Source organism: Anoplophora glabripennis, unplaced genomic scaffold, assembly GCF_000390285.2.
Source record: "Anoplophora glabripennis isolate ALB-LARVAE unplaced genomic scaffold, Agla_2.0 scaffold225, whole genome shotgun sequence".
Taxonomy (NCBI): Eukaryota; Metazoa; Arthropoda; class Insecta; order Coleoptera; family Cerambycidae; genus Anoplophora; species Anoplophora glabripennis.
The window spans coordinates 200,103-226,692 of NW_019416658.1; the positions used below are offsets into that span (position 1 = coordinate 200,103).

The following is a 26,590-nucleotide window of genomic DNA, read 5'->3' on the forward strand; positions in this document are numbered from 1 at the left end:
AGACATGAACGATAATGTAAAAATCCTTTCTTTGTGTTAGAAAAATGCTTTAAAATGTAATTTTAAAGAGTATTTATTAAAAAAAATGTTGACTTCATACACAGGCACACGACTTTATTAAAGGAATGTTTAATCGTTTCATTTCAATTATAACCATTAAAAAATATGCAACTGTGAAAATTTGGATTTAAAATATAATGGTTTGCATCATATCTATGTGACCATTTATTGACTAACTTTACGTCTTTATGCTTTATAACATTTTCCATTGTTTTTCCAAAAACAGCATTGTTCATCAATTTATAAAAAATTTTGCACAATTTTCGTCATTCTGATTTGTCTACATATTTTTTCATTCAATAACTTTGCCTAAATTTTAAAATTCTATGAATAATTTTTTCAACCTTTAATCCTAAAGCTGTGCTTGTTCTAAATTGCCATAATATATCTTTCTTTATCAAACAGCGTGGTCAATAATTTTGCAATTTTTTCTTTTGATGTTGGAGGTAAGTGGTATCTATGTATGTATGTATGTATGTTTCTTATGAAGTTCTTAGTAATTACTTTTTTAATTTTCAGGTCGTAAAAAAGCACTAATTTTGGATTTTCTGAGGAATATCGAGGTCAGAGGTAAATTTCAATGGAATCGTATTCAGCGCCTCAAAATACTATGAAAATGAAGTCACTTCTTATCCATATTAGGGTCAGTTTTCACTCAAATAGTGCATTATTTGAGAAATATCAAGGTCATTTTACTAATGACATCATGTTTAGCGCCTCAAAATACTCCGCAAATTATATATTTGGACAGATTTAGGAAAAAAACAGCTTGGACCAGTTTAATAAAAAAAGTTAATTTTTCTCCGAAATTTGTTGTGAAGTCATGAATTTTGACTGCAGGTTCGTGTTCAGCGCATCGAATTTCTTCGGAAAAGATATGTAGCTCTCTTGGGTTTGGACTTTTTTGAGTGTGGCTGTGTAATAGTGTCTAATAGCAGAAAAAGCTTTATTTATGTTAACGTTATTTATTATTATTTACCGGCAACCAAATGATCAACGGTTCACAGTTTAAATTTAAGTAGAATTCGATCTTGATCCAAACGCTTAAGAGCAAGAAAGGCTAGCCTCCTGTGTGCAGGCCGTATGAACCTAGCGAATCGAAATTTGTGGGCACTTAGGATCTGTAGAGGAGTGTAGCCTCTGATGTGTCTTTGGTAGCTTATAAATAGTCGTAAAATAACCGAATACGCTGTCACCGCTTCGTTTTATTACATTTATTTTGGTTTTCCGGTGTATTTTTGTGTTTTTATTTTCAAGTATATGTGTGATATTATGACAAAAGCATGCACACAAATCAAGAAAGGGTTGATATGGTTATATCCATCTTTTGTTCAGGAGAAAACGAACCTGTTGCAAAAAGACGGTATCAGATGGATTATCTAAAACTAGACCGACAAATACCAAAGAAAATGTTTGCAAGATTGGTTTAACATTTAAAAGCTCGGGTGATCAATGCTCTGTTAGACGGGAAGCAATATTAAGATGATGAAAATCAAGTTAGTATACCGATGACGTGTTTCCGCCTCGGAAATACTGCAATGCCATTGGACCACTCAAGGTCAAAGCTTGTAGCCAACCTGCTTCTTTAGCAATCTTTAGAAAGTCCAGCCTAAAGCAGAATCCGCGCCTGCGCATAAGTAACATACATCCTTTCCTTCGTTTACCCTCTCCTAGAATCGGGTAGTTGGCAGCACCAGCGTAATTAGAGAACGGATATTTTTACACGTGTTTTAACATTAATTCGTCGAGCAACACCCAATCGATAGTGACTGCCGACTACCTGATTCCGTCAAGTGTGATAAGACACCAAGAGATACATTATTTCCTACTTTAAGGTACAACCCTACCATTTACGATGAGATGCGGAAAAATCCCGATATATCCATGTTCGAGGAGATACTCTTAGACAATACTGTCGTCAGAGATTTCCTAGAGTATTTCTCAATCACGATTTTCTCCCCGGTAAACGCGGCAATCCAGAGATATGGAGGCGACATGGACAAAGACCTAGTCTTCTACCACTTGTGTTTGAAAACTACGATAAATGAATATCGCAAAAGTACCCCATTATATTCATTATTAAATATACCTGTCATTCCACTGTGGATCACCAAAGTCAATGGGGATGTATACGTCAATCAAGCCAGGATCATACAGAGTCGGGTTGTCTACAGGGAACCAAACAAGACTATCCATCAGGTAAAACCCAACTGCAGTAGAGCTTCATTTCTCACATATCAAATAATTTTTCATATCGCTATGAGTATAGGTGAAAAAAAAATGGTAAGCCACTGATTTTTTAGGGAAAATCCTTAAAGTTTCGTTAAAAGAAAATTTTTATCAGTGTTAAGAGACCTTTTGGCGATATGAAAAATTTCTCGATACATTACCAAATTTCAGTAAGATATCTCTTCCGGTTCCTGTAATACAGGGTGTTTCTAAAATATATGCATTCCTTCAAAAAGGTCACAGAGAAATAAATAATTTTCATTAAGCCACAGTCGGACTGGCCATGGCCACTGATCCGTGATCGGGAAGGGTCCGACACGCCAAGGGTCCCGTTTCCAATGGTCTAGATCAAGGGTCGGCAACTGGCGGACCGCGGTCCAGGTCCGGACCGCGGAAGGTAAAATACTGGACCGTCAAAAATTTTTTGAAAGTAAATTACTCAAATAAATTATTTAAAAAATGTTTTTTTTACGTCTGAGTGCCAACCTTATCATTTTTTCTAGTATTTTACAATTGTGTGAGTGTTTTGAGTTCTTAATGGTTAGTAAGCAAATTAAATTTGAGTTTAAATGAAAATTTGTAAGAAATATGAATTTTTTTCTGGACCTCGTCAAAATTTTTTAAAAGTATCCGGACCCCACCTAAAAATACTTGCCGACCCCTGGTCTAGATGTTTAAAATTTTCGGAAAACATGGAAAATTAAGTAAAATTGGAGTTTTATCCAAGACATAAAGCTTGACAATAAATATAAATGTTATCGCATATTTAATAAAAATAACCATTGGAAATTATTTTAATAAACAAATCATTAGACCATCTTCGCTTTTAGAGAAAAATATACAGGTAGCTTCATCGGTAAATAATATCCTCCATGATTTTTTGTTTTTAATTTTTAATTGAAAATAACTACTATGTTATAAGTCGTTACGATATCAGTTGGAACCTCATAAAAACATTTAACTCATAAACTCTACGGAATTCATCGGCGTCCAGAAAAATGTTGCCCTGTCTCGTCTAGAATACTATATTCCGAGCTATATTCCTATTTAGTTGACGACGTTCTCTATTTTTTTGTAAATACTCTTCCCGAAGTGCAACTATACGTCGTGGTTCCATAGTTACCATACGATTGTCAAGTTTTTTATGTTTAATACCGCACTGTAAAAAACATGTATCTAAAGATTTATAATTATAATCAGGAGAATCACTTAATTTATCTCGAATCATGTTTAAAGTAGGATCTTTATTTTCTTTATACATATTATAAATTGTGCGCCGTATTACATCTCTGGTAAAATCGTCAATATTCTTTAATTTCGTATTTTTCCGTTTCCTCTTCGTACTTCGTTCTTTAATTACGCGATAAATTGTTGTTTTTTATATCTTAGTTAATTCGCTAATCCGTTTCCTAATTTCTTATCACATTGTTCACTATTTTCTCTTTTCGGATATTCATATACAGCGTGATAAAAAAGTTCTGCATAAAATTCATATTTTCGTTAAACAATTTTTTTTCGAAAAACGGTGAGCCCCGTCGATTTTTATTTGATCCAGGGCACCTTGTTATGTGGAAAAAATTTTTTTTTCGATAATCCACTTACTGCAGCGATGACATAATTTTCTTTTTAAATGACAACGCATATTTTTTTCGTTCGAAATTGATGACAGTGATAATTATCTAAACAACGGTGTGACAATTTCGATGTGTTACATAACAATTTTTTTTTTTAGAAATATGCACCTTAAGTTCTTGAATGCAATAATTTACTGTTTACGGAACAAATGATTTAGAAAAAAATTTATTCGGCAGAAAACATTTCAGATAACTTAAGTTGCAACTGGTGTTATGTAATTATTTGCGGAATTATTCATCAAATATTGTCAGGATCCTGATTAAACTGCAAAATTTAGAACCAAGTTCAACCGCCCAAAATCCAAATAGTATGTAGCAAATTAAGGTCGACTTTTTGTCTTCGAGTTTGCCGATAAATTCCTCAAAAAAAAAGATCCAAATAAATGTTTACTTGAAAGGAGTAGTAGGAGTAGAGGAGTAGATTACCTGAAATATTGAAGACTAAAAATCAGTACCGATTTAACATTCTTTGGTGAAATCGTTTAATTCGAAATGGTAAAACTTAGTGAGCGCGAAAGAATTGATGTTTTGAGGATGATTGGTTTCGGCGATAAGTTACGAACCCATCAAGAAGCTTGCCAATTATTTAATGCAACGTACCCTGACAGACCACCAATTACGCAATCTACGGTTAGTAGGGTACTGGCAAGGTTTGAGGAAACTGGTAGTGTGAAAGATGCTCCTCGTGCGGGTCGTCCTAGAGTAGATGATGAAACTAGATTGAATATCCTGGTGGAGCTCCAGGACAACCCTCATTCTAGTACAAGGTCGATTGCATTGAACAATGATATTTCACATGTAACTGTGGTGAACTTTCTCAAAAAAGAGAAATTTCACCCCTATAAGGGTCACTTGATACATGCATTGACTGAGGACGACCCAGACCGCCGTCTCCACTTTTGTGAAGATTTAATGCATCGATGTAACGGAGACCCCGACTTCCTCAAGAACATAATTTTTTCTGACGAGGCTACTTTTTATCTTAATGGATCGGTGCATCGACATAACTGCCGGTATTGGTCTCAGGAAAACCCGCACTGGGTGCAAGAAGTAGATCATCAGCACCCCCGAAAGGTGAACGTTTGGGCGGGAATAATAGGGCGTCGTATTTTAGGCCCGTATTTTTTCGAGGAAAATTTAACTGCTGCTCGCTATTTGGATTTCCTGCGGTTCGATTTGGTCCCAAGCTTAGCAGAGTTATTCCCGAACAACGAGGATCCTGATATTCCTGAGGAAAGAATTTGGTTTCAGCAGGATGGTGCACCGCCCCATTATGGAGTGCAAGTACGGGAGTACTTGAATAACACGTTTACTGGCCGGTGGATCGGGCGACGCGGAACAATCGAGTGGCCTCCGCGTTCGCCTGATTTAACACCTCTAGACTTTTTTTTGTGGGGCTATTTGAAATCGCGTGTGTACACAAACAGACCAGGTGATTTGGAAGAACTTAAAAACCGTATTCGTTTTGAAATAAATCAAATCGACCCGAGAATGCTTGAACGAAGTGTAAACGGCGTTTACACACGCTTAGGACAGCCTGGTACAGGGTGGGCAATTCGAACAATTTCGCTAGACTTACACAAACATTAGTGTAATTTTACTCGTTTGAAATGTAATTTTGTCAATTTTGTCCTTTTCGGAGCCATTAATAGTGTAAGTAGACAATTATCACTTATAAGAACTTAAGGTGCATTTTTCTAAAAAAAATTGTTATGTAAGACATCGAAATTTTCACACCGTTGTTTAGATAATTATCATGTCATCAATTTCGAAGGAAAAAAATATGCGTTGTCATTTAAAAAAAAAAATTATGTCATCGCTGCCGTAAGTGGATTATCGAAAAACAAATTTTTCCACATAACAAGGTGCCCTGGATCAAATAAAAATCGACGAGTCTCACCGTTTTTCGAAAAAAAATTGTTTAACGAAAATATGAATTTTATGCAGAACTTTTTACCACGCTGTATATTTAAAATAATACGTTAACTTTGTACATGTAAATCATTGTTTTTAAACTCTGAGTTTGTTTCGACGCTTTCACCCTTAGCACATTGTAGTTCAAAAGTTAAGACTTTTAGGACATATGTTCATATGAAGTTTTTTTTCTTAAAATGGACCCCAGTATAACCTCCTTAAATATTAGTACGTTATTAAGAAACACCCTGCATATGGTTAAAGTCCTATTAATAAAAAGTGAATCACCCTGTATAATCAGTAAATGCTTATGTTGAAATCTGGTTAAAGCTAAAGTTAAAATATACATTTAATATATTTTTTGAGTTATAGAGAATTAATATTTTGTTTCATTTGGTTGTTTAGTCATAAGAGATTTGAAAAATTTTTATCAGTAAACAGAGATAATTTTCACCACCGAACAGAAACAAACAATTTCGAGCAATTTACTTGTAGAATTACCTAATTCGAATTATATTAAATATTTATTTCTCTTATTTTTTAATTAGTTTCAGTCCCAGCGTGTGTTTCAACAGGGAGCTCATAAAAAAGTGTCTTAAACTACAGATTTCGACTGTCAAAAAACGTTACTTGAAATTGCTATGTGTATTCTGCACAACAGGGCCGGTTTCAAAATTTTCTGTTTCTTTGAATTGGCGATTTTTTTCATCTTGAAAATATGGCATTTTAGATCACAGGCTGCTAGGTGAAAATTGTTTATATTCAGCAACTAATTATAATTCAGACTATTAATTGGTGTTTTTGTTCCACTTAAACTGTTCATACTTTCTGCGTCAAACTGTTTCTTTCACAAGTGTATAAATCTTTGGTTCCTCTACTTATATTACTTCCGGCAAACTTTTGAAATAAAAATATTTAAATTTGAGGGTTTTTACGGCTAAATGATACTGTAAACGTAGCTTGGTAAAAAACACCCAACATTTTTTGCATATTCTAGGCCCTGCACGTGATAGACAGAGTCCTGGACCTCAAGATAAAGCTTCCAGTGTCTCCACAGCCTTCGGCCAGAGTATACGACTTCCTTAAACACATCCACAAATGGAACTTTCGAGATTCCATGTCAATCACTAAGTTTCACCAAAAAATACAACAATACGAACTAGTCGACCTGTACAACAGTCTTAAACCCCACACATTTTTCATACCCGTAAACTCAGGCACAGACTCTTACAAATACGGAATGATCAACAGGAAAGTCATTCTGGGTCACGTGGTGCACGACCAAGTCGTTTTCAGTAGACCAGAAGGACGGGTAGTAAACACGACTGACGAAGATGGTACCCTCCACACGTTCTTCTTCGAGCGTATAAACGACACTGTGTTACTTCAATATGCGTCCTATTTCAGTACCGGTATGGTGCAGTATACTATTAAGGTGATGGAACCAGACATCCCTTTACAAAACGGGGTGGTACACCTGATTTCAGAACCACTGGGCAATTTTTTATGGATTCCAAAACCTTTCCCTTACTTGCCCATCATAAAAAAAGTCACCAACGACCCCGAGATAGAGGTCTTCTATCAAATGGGGCGTGTAACGGGATTTAACGATATACTTGACAGGGAGAATGTCAGTTTCACCTACTTCATACCTAAGGATTCTGCTTGGTACCGAACCAGCAAATTAGGACTCGAACCAGTTGCTAGCTTCAACAACATCCTGGCCAGGCACTTGGTGATATCAGGGTCACCTTACTCCATGCAGCAGTTAGCTTCGATGACGAGAGATAACTATTACAGTCCCATCAAACTGAGGTCAGAGAAGGGCATTCTGAGAATCTCTGTGTTCGAGATAGACGGGCGATACTTCATAAAATGGAGGAAGAAGTATATCGAAGTATTAAAACCTGACTATGTGTGTAGTAATGGCGTGGTGCACATTATGGGAGGTCCCTTCGTCAATTTTAGGCCGCGGGATTTGAAGAACGGCTCAATAAATTTAGATAATTATTGGAAAATTGTGAACAACATTGGCGTGTAACAAAAAAAAAGCAGGATGCCAAATTGTGGTTATGTTGCCATAGGGTGTAATTTAAGTACGTAAAAATATTTCAGGGTCTTCTACATTATCACTCTTCTGTATTACGTTTAGTCAGTGGCGGCTCGTCGTATGAAGCAACTGAGGCCGGCCCTCACTGTAAAATTTGGCTTTCACACCATATATATTAATACCTACTCTTGTAGTTCATTTTTACATACTAATTGGTGTTTATGCATCAAATTTTTTCTCGACTGGACTCCATAATCTTTTTTATACCCTAACAACTTCTTAAGGTTCCAAAACCAAAAATAGTTTTCTCTTTCAAAAACCCAGGGCCGGATTTCAAAAAATTTCCAGTTGCAAACATCAAATTCCCTGACTATTCCCTGATTTTTATGAAGAATAACAAAGTCCCTGACTTTTCTCGGTATTCCCGGTTTTTCCGACCGCTACGAACCCTGTACTATTCTATTATTAACCTAAATAAACAGTTAGGTAAACTAATTTCCAATTACCTATTACATTTATCAAATATCAAAATAACAGTATAAAATAATTGTTTGAATATTGAATACCTCCCTGCTCGTCGTTTCTATCGGCGCGGCATTGGATACTGTTCTCCCCAGTCCCCACTAGTCCCCACCACGGTGAGGCCGGAATTTCTTTGCTTGTTGGCGCGTCACACTTGCCTACAATATGGTACAGTTCCCCCCCCCACGCGAGGCGGTTAAAATAACGTGACATGCGAGGGAACTGAGGCCGGCTCAAAGCTGCTTATAGTTTCAGTTCGCGGTTAATGTACGCGTCGCATAGTACGCGGGTAGTGTCTGATGTCAGTGTGAGGGATAGTGCAAAGGCTTTAAGGATAAGGACAAGGCAGGTATTAATTTACAACAAAACAAAGTAAGACTAAATTTAACGTAATTTAACAGATACTTATTATATTATCAAATACCCACTAATAATAGCTAATAATGGATCTATCTCACAATATTGTTTTATCTCTTGAAACACCTTTTTCAAAACGTAATGACGTAAACTACTGCTCTAAATAAATTAAAATATCATCATTAGTTCAAGAATTTCTGAATTAAGAAACGAAAAAAAAATTAAAAATATGTATTTTTAATTATGCGTAAAATATTACTGGACTACCAAGTAAACGGGGCAAAAGTTGCGACGAATTAGGAATATTTTCGAAATTTTATTTAGTACCTACCGGAAATTTACATGATTTAAATTTTTTTGCTTTAATAAATTCCTCAAAATTTCCGGAATATGCAAACAATTTCGTGAAAAATCGTTTGAATATTTATTACAAATGTATCCAAACGTTTTAAAAATAGATAGGTTGAAAAACGAACTTAATATTTTGTACAGAGATGAACAATTTCGTAATTTAGAAGTTCAAAAAACGATAGAAATATTATACAAGGAATTTAAAATGGTATTTTCGGAAACATACAAATTGTTTTGCCCAATTTTAACAATTCCTGCAATAAGTGTCTCGGTAGAAATAAACTTTTTGTGTCTTAAGCACACTAAGACTTACCTATAGTAGGATCGTATTCGATGCAAAGTAGAGCAAAAAGTTGTCGGTCTTTTATCAAAGGAAAATCGTATCATCATTTTTAGGAGGCGTAAGATGAACCATTTCAAATTTAAAATGAAATTCAATGTTAAATCTGAAATACCGCTGCATACGCACTGTGTTCTGGTAGTAGCTGTAGTCGCCAGGTGCATCGAGTGTACGAAGTGGTAAGAGGTAAAATGTAGTACATATATGGAAATTAAGAAACAAATTGGATTTATAATAAATTACATTTAAAATAAATAGTTTATAAGAATAACGGAATTTTTGTAGGAACAAGGGTGCCAGACGTGAACTGATCCCTTCGTCTCTTCATAATGTATAAAGAAATTATTCATTTTCTAAAACTCTTAAAAGCGTATGGCACTGGATCCCTTGACAGGCAATGATTTATTATTTTGAATCGAATATGATCGTACTATAGGTAACTACTTAAGAAATACGATGACACAAGAGGGCTTAAACACTTTATCAGTGATGACGATAGAAAAAGAACTATTGTAAAATGTTATTGCCGATCCTCAATCTTATGAAGACGTTTTAAGTAAATTTGCAAATTTAAAAACGGACGAATAAACCTGTTTTATAAAACATTCACTATGTTTTTAAAATATTTGTAAAAAGTGAAGGCAAACGAAAAGCTGGCGGCGTTGTTTTATATGTAAATAGATAAGTTGGCTGACTACCTTGTGAATATTTGTTTTTATTTTCATATTTTTTAATATCCATAAACCAAGTAGGAACAATTTTGTTAATGATTAGGTAAATATATCAGTTTGTTTTTTTTCTGTCACTTAATTTTATTGTAAATACAATTTTTAAAGTTCTGATATTATTAATAATATAATTTTTAAATTTACGGTTCTAGTAGGGTTATTGGCGAAGATCTCCATAATAAAAAATGACGTGGAAATTTATTCCTATTTATTATTTGAGAGCGGATTAATAAAATATCCAAATAGTTGCGTATTATTTTTTATAAAATCCGAATGAAATCCTGCTCGTGAACATCAGTTTTTCTATAATAATGTAAATGCAGCTAAAAATTTCCAATGCATTTAGTTGTTTGACCTTGAAAATTAAAAAAAAAATTAACTGCGGCGCTTTTTTTTTCTTTCTTACCCACCTAGTAAAAAAGTCACTGGCCTCACCTATTAACAATGTCACGAGCCGCCACTGCGTTTAGTACGCAATTTTGTTATATTAAGGGTTCAAGGTCATTGATATATCGCAAGATTGCTGGGAGAATCACCCTTAACTTTATACGGATTGCTCTTTGACCTCATAGTCTACGTATACGTAAGGATAAATTTTACGTATAAATAAATAAGAGTAAAATATTTTTACGTGCTCAAGTTACAACCTAGCATACAAAAGCAAATGTAAATTAAAAAATATGTTACCCAGTCTGAAAGGAAATAAAATTGTTTAAAATCACCAACATTTACAAATAAAATGTTTTATTAATGCTAAAACAAAGAACCGGGACCTCAAAGATGACGTCACACTTAAAACCGCTAACTTTTGACTGCCCCCCGTAGCTGAAGGCTATTCTGGGAATCCTGAACGTCTCTTAAATGTGGAGAAAAATGTTCTATCGCTTCTAATCTAGTCGGTCATAACCTTGTCCAAATTAAAAGCAGTGGGATCAAAACAAATACGCGAATATCTCAGTGCGTTCTAAATATATAATCAAATAATACGAAAATGCGGTGGTTTCTTCTGCGATTCTGTTTACTTGTTGGACTGGCCGGTCAACATGTACAAGCTGAAAGGTATGATCGTTTGCAGATTTGGAAGATTGTTTGATTGTAATACGGTGAAACTAACAACTTTTTTAACAAAAGAGCTTTGCCATTATTTACGGATCAAAAAGGCAATGTGTAACTGTTGAGTAAATATTATTTCTTGTAAATTATATATTTCGAAAATTGTCTTAAGACGTTTATATTTTAATTATGTTTCCAAAGTCTCAAAAAGACATTTTAGTTAACTGAAAAGAAAGACATCTTACGGATGTTATTTTTTTATTGAATTGGATAAATTGTTTCGATAATATGACTTATTTTTGAAAATTTATTTATTTCAATTGAACAAATTTTACAATTCAAACTAATCAACTAACATTATTTTGTTACTGCGAAAATTACAGATTGAGGTTATAATGAATCAAGTTTATTCGAGAATTACTTCAATCACTTTCTTCAACCCTTCTTACACCAGCGTCAACAATTATTGTACTCGAGCAATCAATCTTTTTTCGTTATTAAAATTTGTAGTGATGTTTTTTTTTCAAGCATGTGTTCTTTAACGCTCTTTCAAAGTTCGTCCATAGAATAAAATGGAATTTTGCAAAATGCACTTGATTCTTAAAATCTTATATAGGGTGTTCAAATTTGAATAAACTTTTTAAATTTGCCGCCATTTGTGTTTTTTGTACTAGAATAGTTTGGGGTTTGTGACAGCTGTTAAGTAGAAATATGGCAATTAATAAATGTGGAGAAGTATATGACTGAACAACGCGTCTTTATTATTAAAACTTATTTTAAATTTGGTCAAAGTTATGCAGAAATTGGAAGAAAACACAGAACAAATTGTCCAATAAACAGCACCATTTGAAATACTGTGAATAAATTTGAAGAAGCTGGTTCAAATGGTTCACAAGACAATATTGCAGCTGTCAATGATATTGTCACTGCAGAACCAAACACATCAATTGTCATCATCGTTTACAACAATCAGGCATTAAACAAACCACTTTATTCGATATTTTGCAAAAGAATCTTCACTTAAAGGCTTACAAAATATAGGCGGCGGCGGCGGTGTCAGCTGGGGGGTCTCAGCCAGGACAGCAGGAGGCCCCGCGAAGTGAATTAATTTCAACACTGTAGGTATATCCTAATTAATCATTTATGAGTGATTTATTTTTGCACTCAATATTTACTGAATTAAATCTGAGTAAAAAATGACTCAATAATAGTTAAATTTATCATATTAGAGAAAAAGTCAACTCTAAATTGGTTTCATATACTCAGAATAGACTCAAAAGTTGATCAATTGATAGTTAGCAGTAACTCGAATTTGAGTAAAACTCAATCATTTCTAATGCAATGCTTTGTTATACTCATATTAATACATAGAGTGAAAATTTCACTCAATCGGGTGTGGACAGAAATTGATACATTAATGAGTAAAATTGAGTGAAATTTGAGTGAATTTTTTTTAGTTTAAATTTAACTATTATTGAGTAATTTTGTACCATTAAAATCCCAAGGAGGACGGCGCACCCCGAGCCCCCCGCACCTGCCACCGTTGCTTCCATGTTATTAATATCTGGAGTGGTTTTGCACCACTTTATATCCTCTTTAATTTTTATTTAAATTTAAATATTAATCGAAACTCAATACATTATTGTTTTTAATTATTGTTATCAAACCATTTAAACATAATTTTCAGCAAAATAACTGGATTAACGGACACTTATCCACTAATAGGGTCTATGGGAATACACAAAGACAACGCACGATAACCATAGAACGGGGTGGAATCACTCCATAATGAGGACATTTACTCCGATTTAGCTACAAGTGCACCAAATACGAGTTTTTCTGATTTATTTAACGGGTACCTACCTATATTTGAGTGAAACTCAGTTTTAGTTAAAATATTGTCGCAAATTAGTAAAATTATCAAAATGCTCAATATTGATTGAAAATGTACTCAATAATTTCACTCAATGGATTCAAACCGTACCTTTATTGCCTCCACTCACGCCGATTTTTTTACAGTGTAATGTGGTGTAACATGTCATACAACAACGGAAACAATGGCTCTTTTGAAACTGAAATTTGGTATTCGAATAATTTCTCGAAAAGATGTTAATTTACCACGAAGATTATGCGATCTATTACGATTAGCCTTGTTTTAATGGAGTTTTTTGAAAGCAAAGTTTATGCTGACAATCCTCAAACCATTCAACATCTGAAAGAAAACATAATTGAGCAAATCACTGAAATTGAACTACTATTACGCGAACAAGTGATGGAAAATTTGCTAAGAGATTGAATACTTCTGGAGCTGCAAGAGGTGGTCACTTATCTGACATTATTTTCCATTATTAACCGCATCGCAACATGTTTACTTTAATATTCAATAAAGATATCTAGTTATTTCGAGTAAATTATGTTTTATTGAAAAATTAAAAAAATAACTCAAATTTGAACACTCTCTAGTATATATTCACCAAGTTTCACAAAGATTCAAGATCTAGAAAAATGTTGCTATCAATCCAAAGTCCGGTAAGTATGGCGTATAATTGTCAATAACTCAGTAACGACTCATCTGTCCAATAGTGGATTTCGGGAGCTTATTATACATGAATTGAAGGGTATTTTCCTAAAGATTCATGACGTTTAATTGATTTTTAGAAAATGACGAGAATTTTAAGAAAAACATCGATTTTTGCCATGTTTTGTTAATTGCGAAATAATTTTTGTAATAAAAGAATTGGAGTGATGCTATCTTGTAGAAAATTTCATCTAGAATAAAAATGATCTCTTGTATTTCCTTAACAGAGTGCGATACAACCGAGATATTGAAGAAAATTTAATAAAAAAGCATTATTTGCGATGTAACTTTTTTTTCACTATGTGGCGCTTGTGCACTTTAACGTGTTGTCCTATAAGATATTTGTAGCGAATTGTTAAAAAAATTCCTGCTAAAACTCGCAAAAACTCTCCAATTTCGAATATAAAACAAAACTTCGCAACCTAAAATAAAAATATTTATTTACTTAAATCTTTCCGTAAAATTCAAACTGCTGCTACACCACTAACACTCCTTATCCGAAGGTTCAAAACCATTCACGAGAAGATCCAAGGAGAACAGGAATACACGAGCTTCAACGACCTGGTCCGCAGCAACAGGGTTGCCAAGCTAAACCTCCACTACGAACCTTTAACAGTGTTTGTGCCAGAGAACAGGGCCTTCGACCAATACGAAGGCGAGATATACTCAGATCTGGCCTTCTACCACATGAGCTTCGAAGTAAAGACCCTCAAGCTTCTCCGAACTACCAACGCCTTGCAATCGGCGAACTTGGACAACCCTCCGTTGTGGATCACCAAGGTCAATGACGATATATACGTTAATAGCGCCAAGATATTGCAGGATAAGTCCAACTATGTGTCTAGGAGCCGCAGTGGTGATATGGGACAACAGCAGGTACGACGAAGATGAAGTAAAATCTCTCTCGCAATTTTTTATCGAATAAATGGTTTAGAAAGTAGAAATTGTTACAAACCGCTATATTTGTGGCATTCTTTTACACGTTACAAAAAAATGACCATTTTATTGGTCAAATTTATGGCAAGTGTCATAGTAATTGTAAAATGTAATTAAAAATTCGAAGTCATTAAAAAAATCATCAGGATCGGTCAATTTGTCGTTTTATCCAATCTCTTGGCCAGTTTTGGAGCTAGCATGATCAATACAGAGTGTTCTACAAGCTCTTTAACAGACTGACATGGTTAATTCCAAACATTTTCTCTTATACAGGGTGATTCATTAGTAATGGGACAGAGCTTAAGGGCATGTTGCTGACCTCAAAATAGAGCGATTAAGCCAAATATGCCTTATCCGAATGTTGCTCCTTTTCGATCTACAGGGTGTTAAAGTTGAAAAAATATTTTCGATTTTTTTAAATATCTTGAGCATCTTTGAACGGATTGTCTTGAAAGTTTGTACACCTATGTTTTCTGAGGTGGTAATTACGGAAATGGTAACTATTTTGCAATCACATCTAGGATGCGCTAGTTGTAGTGTTCCGTCGGAGTAAACATATGTCAAACTTTTTTGTCCTTCAAAAATCTGAATTTCCAATAAGAAATTATTAAACCACGTTCAATTCTAAATAAAAAAGATATACCTGTTAAAAATCGATAAACTTAGCCGTTTTCGAAATAAGAACGATTTACTATTTCTTTACAAAATTATTTGTTTGAACGTACGCCTTTAAATAAGATGACTTAATTACGAATTAAGACAAACACAGTAACAACTGAAAATTTTATTATGCTTAAGTCTAATTACAAAAGATTCTCAAAGTGGCGACCATTGTTTTCAATACATTTTTTTATTCTCTCGTTAAAATTTTGTCTGACACTGAATAGACTTCTTTGTTGGTCTCTGATAATGTTAACAGATTCTTGTATTTTTGCCCACAGCTCTTCTCGAGTATGTATAATATCTTTATAAACTAAAGATTTAATGTTACCCCAGAAATAAAAATCTAGGGGATTTAAATCACAGCTACGCGCAGGCCAAGGCACTTCGCTGCCGCGACCAATCCAACGGTTTCGAAAACTTATATCGAGATATTCTCTTACTGGTCGGGAATAATGTGCGGGAGCACCATCATGCATAAACCAAAAGGTTTGTCGTAAATTTAAGGGGATATTTTCAAGAACGAGTGGCAAGTCGTTCGTTAAAAAATTTAAATAATTTTCCCCATTAAGTGGACGAGGTAACACAAATGGACCCAAAATATTATCAGAAAGTATTCCACACCAAATATTTATTGAGAATTCAAACTGAAAATATTGTTCTCATGGCAAATGAGGATTTTCCAGTTCCCAGGAATGGCTATTTCTCCAATTAAATACACCGCGCCGGGTAAATGTAGCTTCGTCCGTAAACAATATTTTATTATAAAATGTAGAGTTAGCATTTTGTTGCCGACGAAATAACTGTGCGAACCGAAATCTACCAGGAAGATCTTGTGGCATGAACTGTTGAACCGGACGAAAATGGTAAGGATACAATTTTTCTTTGTGGAGTATTCTGAAGACGGAAGGCTGACTTACACCAGTAGCTGATGAAATTCGGCGTATGCTTGTTTGCGTATTTTCGTAATTCGCACTAAAACATCCTCTTCTTGCTCCGCCACTAATACTTTAGGCCTTCCAACGTCTCGTTTAGGACGAAATGATCCCGTTTCTCCTAATCTGTCGTACAACGTCTTGAAAAGCTTGTGGTTAGGTTGTCTGTTATTCGGATATAACTCCAAGTACCTCGCTGCTGCATGACGACCACAATAATTTTCTTGAGCATACACGCATACCATGTTTCTCATTTCAACAAACGAATAATCATTATTACGCGACATTTTAATGAAAAAAATCGCAAACGAAGAAGAACTAAACTGTCTAGTATTTATAAGTTGCTTAGAATTGACATAAATAATACATGATATTTCATTGACAGCGGCCTACTTCATTTAAGTCATCTTATTTAAAGGCGTACGTTCAAACAAATAATTTTGTAAAGAAATAGTAAATCGTTCTTATTTCGAAAACGGTTAAGTTTATCGATTTTTAACAGGTATATCTTTTTTATTTAGAATTGAACGTAGTTTAATAATTTCTTATTGGAAATTCAGATTTTTGAAGGACAAAAAAGTTTGACATATGTTTACTCCGACGGAACACTACAACTAGCGCATCCTAGATGTGATTGCAAAATAGTTACCATTTCCGTAATTACCACCTCAGAAAACATAGGTGTACAAATTTTCAAGACAATCCGTTCAAAGATGCTCAAGATATTTAAAAAAATCGAAAATATTTTTTCAACTTTAACACCCTGTAGATCGAAAAGGAGCAACATTCGGATAAGGCATATTTGGCTTAATCGATCTATTTTGAGGTCAGCAACATGCCCTTAAGCTCTGTCCCATTATTAATGAATCGCCCTATATGAACATAGGACCGATTCGTTTTTGTTTAGAAATTACAAGCATTTTAAAAAATATAATTTTACGTTTCAATCAAAGTAGCCTGCTAAATAAAACTGATGGTTGCTATATAGAACTTTCTTGGAAAACAATATTTTTTATTTCATTGATGACGCAGGGCTTAATATTGTTCAAAATATGTGGAGCACCACCACATAGGAGACAAGTAACTGCTTGGTTAAATAATAATTTCCCGAATAAATGGATAGGTCGACAAAGTCCAATAGCATGGCCACAGCGTTCCCTAGGACTAAATACTTTAGACTTTAATTTATGGGGGCATATGAAGCAGCCTGTCTACCATGTTGAAATTACTACCCGTCAGCAGTTACTGGAAAGAATTCAGGATGCAGCTAACCAGATAAGAAATGAACCAAATCTCAAGCGTCGAGTGACGGAATCTTTAGTTCGCCGATGTGAGGCTTGCATTCGAGCCGAGGGTAGACATTTTAAGCAATTTTTATAGTCTTAAGATTTGTTAATTTGGTTAATAAAGGTTAATTAATGTTTAAACTGTAAACACAAATAATAATTATTATTATAGAAATCTTCATCTATCAGGCTACTTTGATTTAAATATGAAAGTATATTTTTTAAAATGCTTGCAACTACTAAACAAAAACGAATCATAATTCATAAAGAAAAAATGTTAGTCATACAGCTTGTAGAACACCCTGTATAACTTGGCCAATTATTTGATAATTTTTATTGGTTAGAAATCAGTCAAAGTAGAACAGATTTTTCCATTTTTTATAGTACCCTTATCAAAATTCTATTGTTATGCTAAAAAAAAAAAGAAACAAGATTTATGTTGGCCTCAATTTTAAAACTCTGATTCTGTCGATTTTCTCTTTTTTTAATTTAAGTTTCATTCCTCAGTTATGGTGCCAAGAGAAGAATATTTATTGAAATTTCACTTTTTAGAATATAGTATATAAGACGCAAGGGAGAATACTGTATGTATTCTGGATTTTGGGTGTTAGGTTGGGTTTTTCGACAAGTACAGATTTAAATTTCACTTTTTTATTTATAAGTTATTTCTTTTGTAATTTGATCGAAAATGTCTGTTCCTAGCATATTTTTAAGAGTAAAACTTGTTGGTTCTTTAATGAAACTTTACGGAGTTGTCCTCAAAACTTAAAAAAACCGTGGTGCAATATTTTTTTCTCAATAAATACATGGTTGTATGCCCTTACCTACGCCTATGGCGATATATAAAAAAATATTTGATTTCAGAAGTGGAGCTTTTTAGGAACTACTATAGTGTAGCAATTTCAATAAACCTTCCGGTTCTTGTTATATGTACACAGAGTGATTCAGTTACAATGTCGTTAATTTTAAGGGAAGATAAGGCGATTAAAAAAAATTTAAATGCCCATTTACACTGAAAAAAATATTTTCAGGCCACTCCTGACCGTTCACCCACAAAGGTTTATTCAGTGTGAATCTTGACCTACCGTATTATTCGGTCAATAACCTAGTTTTTACTGCGTTTTTAATGCGTAGTAGGACAAGGAATAAACAGATTTTACCTAAGCACATGAATGAATAAGATATTATTTTACATTTCAAATATTAATATATGTATACAGGATCGGAAAGTCCTCATGGTTCATCGGCCATTACGTGAGAGCGATGAAGTCATCATAGAAGTGGATCTTATTTGTGAAAGGGCGAAATGGGCGGTGACTATTACGCCTTCATTGTAGCCATCTTTCTCTATCGCACGGATTTCTATGACTTTCTTTATCGCTCTCACGTAACGGCCGATGAACCATGGGGACTTTCCGACCCTGTATAGGGTGTTCCACCTAAGAGGGATTCTTCTGTAACTCTGTAACTGTAAAATTTATAAAAAAATGATTTTAATAAGTTGTCTGGAATCATGTGGGCCATATAAAGAAAATATTTTTAGCTTTACAGGGTGTTCCATTTCGCCTGGACGCTACATAACTACGTTATTTTAAATGGATACCCTATATATTATTGCGTTTTTGAATTCCTTGGTTGATATTAGGTAGAGTTTATTAAATGCACATGGTGGTTAAAACTTACCGGTTAATCAGTTGTTTTTGAAAAAAAAAACACGATTTCAGCTCTCTAACTGAGGCTAGATAGTGTCTAAACCGTAAGAGTTAGAATCCTGCAGTTTTCACAGTTCGTTTTGGCATAATTTGGCATAAATTACTCTATCTTGTCATCTGTGAGCAAAACGTGTACGTTATTCAGACTCGGAAATACTGTGACCTACATTTAATAATCCAACGAGTTGAAAATTTTTTTTTTTCAAATGGAATGACCCATTTTAATTGTCATGGGTGAATGCAAAATTGAATGCCCTTTCGACTGATATAAGGTTGTCCATACTTATCTCTAACAGTTTTTCAGAAAAATCAGGTTATTTTCTAAAGTCCGAAAAAGTAGCTATGTATAACAGCATCAAGAAGGCTTTGCAATCGTATTAGTACAACGTCGATACAATCGGATTTTACAAAAGCACAGCACAGCACATTCTTATCGTATCTAATCACACCAAGAGTGACTAAAAGTAGACTTTCATCGGAGACTGCAGTTTTGTCAGTGGACACTTGAGAATTTTGAGATGTTAAGTCAAGATTATGATTTTTTTAAAGGGTCATGTTCTCCGATGAGGCTACTTTTCATAAAAATGGTTTCGTTAATAGTCATAATTGCCATTATTATGACACAGTAAATCCTCACCAATTCTGGACAACTCATAACCAACGATGGTCTTTGAACGAGTGGGAAGCAATTTTGGGAACCCATGTCATTGGACCATTCTTTTTGACCAGCATCTAACTGGAGCAGTTTATTTGAACTTTTTAACACAATACCGCTGCGGTTCGTCAGTTTTTACACGAAACATTTACATGGCCCACATGATTCCAGGCAACTTTTATTAAAACCATTTTTTTATAAATTTTACAGTTGCAGAGTTACAGAAAAATCCCTCTTAGGTGGAACACCCTGTATAAAAACAAATATTTGTATAATGATAATAATTGTTTTCAAATGTTAAGTTATTACAATTTAGTATTTTTAATATTGTTAACGTTTCCATTATATTTTTATAATAGAATATCTCTAGTATTATGTTCAATTAATTATTCAGTTCGTAGTACGTATACCTAGTGACTTATTGCTCTTCAAAGAGTACTATGGTACCTATTTAAAATGCCAGTACTGCTAAAACAACACTCATCCGTCCATAGCACTTTGTTAATAAAGTTGGGATTAGCTGCACTATGATTTTGAAACCAATTGCAGAATTCAAGACAACTGAAGAAATCAGCTGTTTCGCTTCAACATTCGATATTTTAAAAGGTCGAGTAAATTTGTTTTTCGATTTTCTGCCTTCTGAATACGTGGTTAAAATTAATGTCATTATGACTGAATCACCCTGTATCAAACACTTATTATCCTGTAATTGGGCAACTGGGCTTGGGACATTTGCTCATAGAAATTTTTTGACGTAACTGACAAAACACCCCCTTTATTACCGGAAAATGCGACCTCCTGTACAGAATATCACATATAAAAACGTCCATGTTTGAAATAACTGATCCTTTTCATTTCTTCTAGGTCCTTCACGTGATAGACAGCGTATTGGATCCCATAATAAATTCTCCGAAATTCTCACCTAACGCGTACGACTTCCTCACGTCAGTCCACAATTGGAACATAGGGTCCAAAACCATCACCAAGTTCCATCAGAAGGCGCAAGACAACAGACTCCTGAACGTATTCAAAGAAAAAAGCCCCCACACCTTTTTCATACCCGTAGACTCAGGTATCGACACCCGCAAGTACCAAATGATAGACAGGAAGGTGCTGCTCCGTCACGTGGTGCCCAATCACGTCCTCTTCATCAGGCCATCAGAAAGAAACGTGGTAACTTTGTCAGACGAAGACCAGTCTCCTTACACACTGTCTTTCGAGAGGACCAATGAAAGATTGTTCGTTAAGTATATATCTAAAGACGACGACTTGGAATTTTCTTCCGAGGTACTAGTACCCGACATCCCAGTCAAAAACGGGGTTATACACTTAATCTCCCAACCGCTGGGCAACTTTGAAAAGTCCCTGAAGCCTTTCCCTTTCCTGCCCATCATGGAAAAAATCTCCAACGACCCAGAGGTAGACACCTTCTACAAGATGGGGAGTATGACGAAATTCAACGAAATATTCAACAAGAAGAACGTCAATTTTACTTATTTCGTACCCAAAGACTCGGCTTGGAATAAGATAAACGACATGGGACTCGAACCCATCGACGACCCCAGCGACATCCTGGCCAGACACTTGGTGATCTCAGACTCGCCTTATTCGATGCAACAGTTAGTTTCCATGTCCAGGGTTAACAACTACACTGACATCGAATTGCAGTCGGAAGGAGGCCCTTTGAGGATGTCTGCGTTTAGGGTGGAAGGGGAATACTTCATAAAGTGGAAGAGGAAGTACATTAGGGTGTTGAGACCCGACTACGAGTGCACCAATGGTATAGTGCACGTTCTCAACGGTCCCTTAGTCGATTTTACACGGAAGAAGTTGAATCAATCTTTGAACGAAGGTTCTTTGGTTGGTTATTGGAACATCGTGAAAGACATCATAGTATAACAAAAAAATGTTACGCTGTTAAAGTGACAAGTTGTTATAATATTAAGAAGTTTTTTTTAATAAATACAAATGTTTTAGTTACTATGATAATTCTTCACGCCAGTGAAAGGAACATTAGATATAAGCTGTCCCAGAATGGCAGACCACAATCTTGCAACCACGAAAGATTTTTAATAGAGAAGTCTATCTAAAACATATCTTGATAGTCGTCGAGTTTTATAAAGGTAAGTTTTTCATTTTGATCCTAGGAGTCTGTGGTCGATCCTAACGTTTCTGGGACGAGCTATACTGGGTGACTGTACAAAGGACTCTTACAAATACAAATTTGTAAAAAAAATTAAAAAGGGCATTCGAAAATGAATTAAGAGTACACTTCTGCACGGCACTGGCAACTGGTCCAGTGCAAAAACTGATCCTACGCTAGGCAAAGCATGCAGTCGGCGACTGGCACGGCGGCAAAGTGTAATAAAAAATGAACGGACAAAAAATTTGAAGAATTTCTTTTTCAAGGAAGATAATTTAGTTGCTGTGACAAGTCTTGACGTCACTGAAAGGAACATTAGATATAAGCTGTCCCAGAATGGCAGAACACAATCTTGCAACCACGAAACATTTTTAATACCACTTAAGAGAAGTCTGTAAAAACTGACCTTGAGCAAGGTAAAGCATGCAGTCGGCGACTGGCACGGAGGCAAAGTGTAATAAAAAATGAACGGACAAAAAATTTTAAGAATTTTTTTTCCCAAGGAAAGAAATAAAATTGTATTATTTCATATCAGCAAATTAATAAAATTAATTTGTGGTTTTAATTAATAAAATAATTTGACATACCTGATGTTACAACAACTGTTTAAAATTTTGTCAACCGACGTTTAAACACATTTGGGCCCGTTTTACCCAGTTTCTACGAACTTAACATAAATGTTGTCTTGCTTCACCATAAATTGAAATGATATCCATCAACTCCGAGTTGCTAGTTGCTACACATGTAAGCCATTTTTGACAATTGGAAAACTAATGTAAACACTATCGCAAAAACGGTAGCAGTACCCCAGCGATGTAAAAGTTGAAAATACTACAACTTCAATAATTTTTTTCTAGGAGACTATAAGGATTTTACAAAAAATTTTTCGCGATATTGACTCCATTTTTCATGACGCCTCTATTCCCAAATTTTTTGGGATACATTGTGAATCACCCTATATACCAGGTGACAAGTCATACAAAAGAAAAATCTGATTTTATCAAATTATTTTCCATAGCAATTTCGCGCTCTGCCACTTAATTTCACACAATTTATTTAAAAAAGCAAATACAACCGAGCGCACATACAACCGAGTTTTGGAGTTGCCCAGTAGTGGCGTAGACAAGAGCTTAAATGTAGTATAAAAAACGAATTATAACCCAATCTACATTATTAAAAAACTGTTTTTTAAAGGCTTATGTAAACGATATAGACTTTAAAGAACTCGGTAAAAATTCAAGATTTGTGGAATGAAATACAATTTGAGGTTGAAAAAATATAGTCAATATCCTTGGTTTATCCATTATTTGCAAAGTTATGCCAAGTTATTCAATTATCTCTAATTATGAAATTTTTTACCTTTTTTCCAACCAACATTTTCACAAAAAAGGTTTTGATTAACAACTAATAATAATTACGATTAGTAGAGAATACTTTGCAGTTTTCAAACTCTACTTGGGTTTTCTGTACGATCATTATCTATTTCGACGATAACTCGACAAATCTTCGTACAGGGCTCCGGAACCACAAATTGAAGGGAATTAAATTACCTAAAAGAGCTTTATGGTGAAATTACCAAAAAAAATATTGATGTCCATAGACCTTTTTAATGACAAGTAAAAATTTGGAATTTTTTTTCCTTGGTTTTCTTATAACTCAAAAACTGCTGACTTTAAAAAATTTGAAACTCCAGATCCGAAAATTAGAAACAAAGCTTCAATTTCCTTTTTTTATTCTCTCTACTACCACTTCCATCCAAGTTACAGCTTTTTGAAAATCATCCGAAATTTTCGATTTTTTTAATATCCCTTAATTTTTGTTACTAGTTTAAGAGAGGCATTCTTTAACAAAAACGCCACCCACCTCATATCGTCTAAAAATTGAAGGAATCCAGGAAATTCTTCTCCGTTTCATTTTGTAACTATATTGGGGAATCTTTTAAACTGAAAGTTTATACATCGAAAAATAAGCACTTTAAGAAAAAAATGTCCATTATCAAAACTTAATAATTCCACTGAGGAAACACATTAGTATTAAAAGTAGTCTCCCTCGCCCCTCCTTATAGGTAGGGTGGAGGGTAACTTTAAAATCTTAACTAGAAACACCTATTATTTGTTACAGATTCGGATTCTAGGGCTACAAATACTCGTACGTAGGATTTGCCTGAAACATTTTTTAAATTCATGGTAATAGTTGGCGCTGTAATAAAAAAAATTCAATTTTTTCCGTTTCTCCTACTGAGATCTATGCATATGATTCTCAATATGTTTGGAATAAAAAATACTACCTTTTTTGTAAAGACTCGAAATTCGTCGTCAAAAAAGTTTATTCATTTTGCAAATTTCGAATAACTGGGAAATTGTTACCTGTAGAAATATAAATGGCTGGTGAATAAACTAATTTTAGCGTAACCCATGAACAACTACCTTAGGGGTGCTTGATTCAAATGAATTGTTTTTTGAAGTTACATCTTTCTTTCTACGTTTATTTTGTGTTTTTGCAGTTACAAAAAACACGAGGAAAGAAATAACACAAACGTTAAATGTAAACATAAAACAATTTTGTAAAAATTATTAATAACAAAAGATAGTATTTTTAAAACAAAATACGAAAAAATACATTGAAAGCAGATTTAATCAAGCGAAGAAAATCGCGTTGACTCAGTATCCCAAAAAGGACGCCTGTTCTTGGGTTAGGATAATAGTTTCTTGGCAAGTCACTGTCCAGTTATTGAAAATTTGAGAAATATAATTTGTTTTAAGACTAATTCTATATTATTTACAGCAAACATATTTTTTCGACTGAATATCCGAAATACTATTTCAGCACCGTGTTTCGACTAACTTACCGTTTATGATGAAACCGCAAAATATCGACGTTTCATTTTTATGAACTTTAACAGTGACTAGAATTTTAATGAAGCGGTTTGCTGCATAAATTCCTCGAACTTTTCAATGCCTTATATCAAAGTGAACGAATCCTGAATACAAACGAAATTGGGTGCGAATAACCAACAACCAATCTACAGGGCGAAAAACCTGAAGAAAAAAATTTAAGAAATCTAAAACAAGTAAAAATGCTGACACCACTTTTACCAGATTTTAGTTCTACTGGATTCTGGAATCTGGAATTGTAGGGAGGGTAGCTTAAAAGCTACAGTACTTAGACCCCATTGGGCCTCTTGTACTTCCTCCCATTAGGAGATCAATCCGCCTGAGCCGCTAACCAACCTATTACAGAGAAAAAGGTGGTGACGTCTCTAATACAGGGTGTCCGGAAATGATGAACAAAAAATTCAGGGGATAATTCTAGACCGAAAATAAATCCTACCTCTTTCTATAACATGTTTTCCAAAACTGATTATTAACGGAGTTACAGGGTGTTAAAGTTAAATTTTATTTGCAGTTTTTTTGCAATACCTTTTGCCACACTCATAATATTTTGACGAAATTTCGTATATGGGGGTTTTTCGGGATGAGGATTATAAATTTGCCCACTGTTTTTTCGCATTTTGTAGACCACATACAAGCCTTTATTTTGATTTGAATGGTTTTCGAGAAAAACGCTAAAATAACATTGCTTGCATGTGATGAATACGAAATCATTTTAATTTGTTTTCTACATTAAACATAGCATGCTTTGGAAACAAGCGCTTAGTTGCCTTGGAAACAAGTTCGTGGAGAATTAGTTTTGACAGATAGTAATTTTGTACAAGTTCTTTTGTAGTATTGTTATCATAAAAATAATAATAAAAATGAACAATAATTACTCTAACGTGTAGTTGCGAGACATGCATTATTATTACGGTTTAGCTGCTGGCAATGCTCTTGCAGCACGACGCTTGTATCGCGAAGCATTTCCAAAGAGAAACCTACCCCAATCGCGAATGTTCAGTACTATTCATCGAAGACTGGGAGAATTTGGATCGTTCAAAACTAGAATTTTTGATGTAGGTCGACAACGGAATACTAGAACAGCAGAAGCAGAAGCTCGTATTTTCGAATTCGATAAAGAATAATCCCAATGTAAGCATAAGAAAAATTACTATTCAGGAGGACATTCCAAATAGCTCCGTACATGAAACAATACGCGAACAAAACCTTCATCCGTACCACTACCAAAAGGTGCAAGCCTTATCTGCCGTAGATTCTGCTGCTCCTGTGAATTTCTGCAATACAATTAGAATACTTCATAATGGTGACCAAAATTTTGTTCGTAATATCCTTTTCACGGACGAAGCTGGATTTGGCCATGATGGCTTAATAAACCTCCACAATGAGCATTTTTGGTCTGATGAGAATCCTAATTTATCAATAGAGCGTGGTTATCAAAATAAGTTTTCCGTCAACGTGTGGGCCGGTATTGTAGGGGACTACTTAATTGGGCCACATTTCTTTCCACAAAGACTCAATGGTGAAGTTTACTTGGATTTTTTAAGAAACCACTT

At 34.5% G+C, this 26,590-nt stretch overlaps 2 protein-coding genes across 2 annotated transcripts in view; one reads left to right on the forward strand and one right to left on the reverse strand.

The window, feature by feature from the left end:
* The window catches only part of LOC108908022 (TBC1 domain family member 1), a 115,103-nt gene that overhangs the window by 32,870 nt on the left and 55,643 nt on the right, over nucleotides 1-26,590 (reverse strand). The gene's annotated exons all lie outside the window — the stretch shown is intronic.
* LOC108908024 (fasciclin-1-like) lies at nucleotides 11,097-21,980 on the forward strand. Its single transcript, XM_018711924.1, has 3 exons — nucleotides 11,097-11,244; nucleotides 14,320-14,692; nucleotides 20,865-21,980. Exons 1-3 carry the CDS (start codon nucleotides 11,177-11,179, stop codon nucleotides 21,897-21,899), a joined length of 1,476 nt encoding a protein of 491 aa, XP_018567440.1. The 5' UTR covers nucleotides 11,097-11,176; the 3' UTR covers nucleotides 21,900-21,980.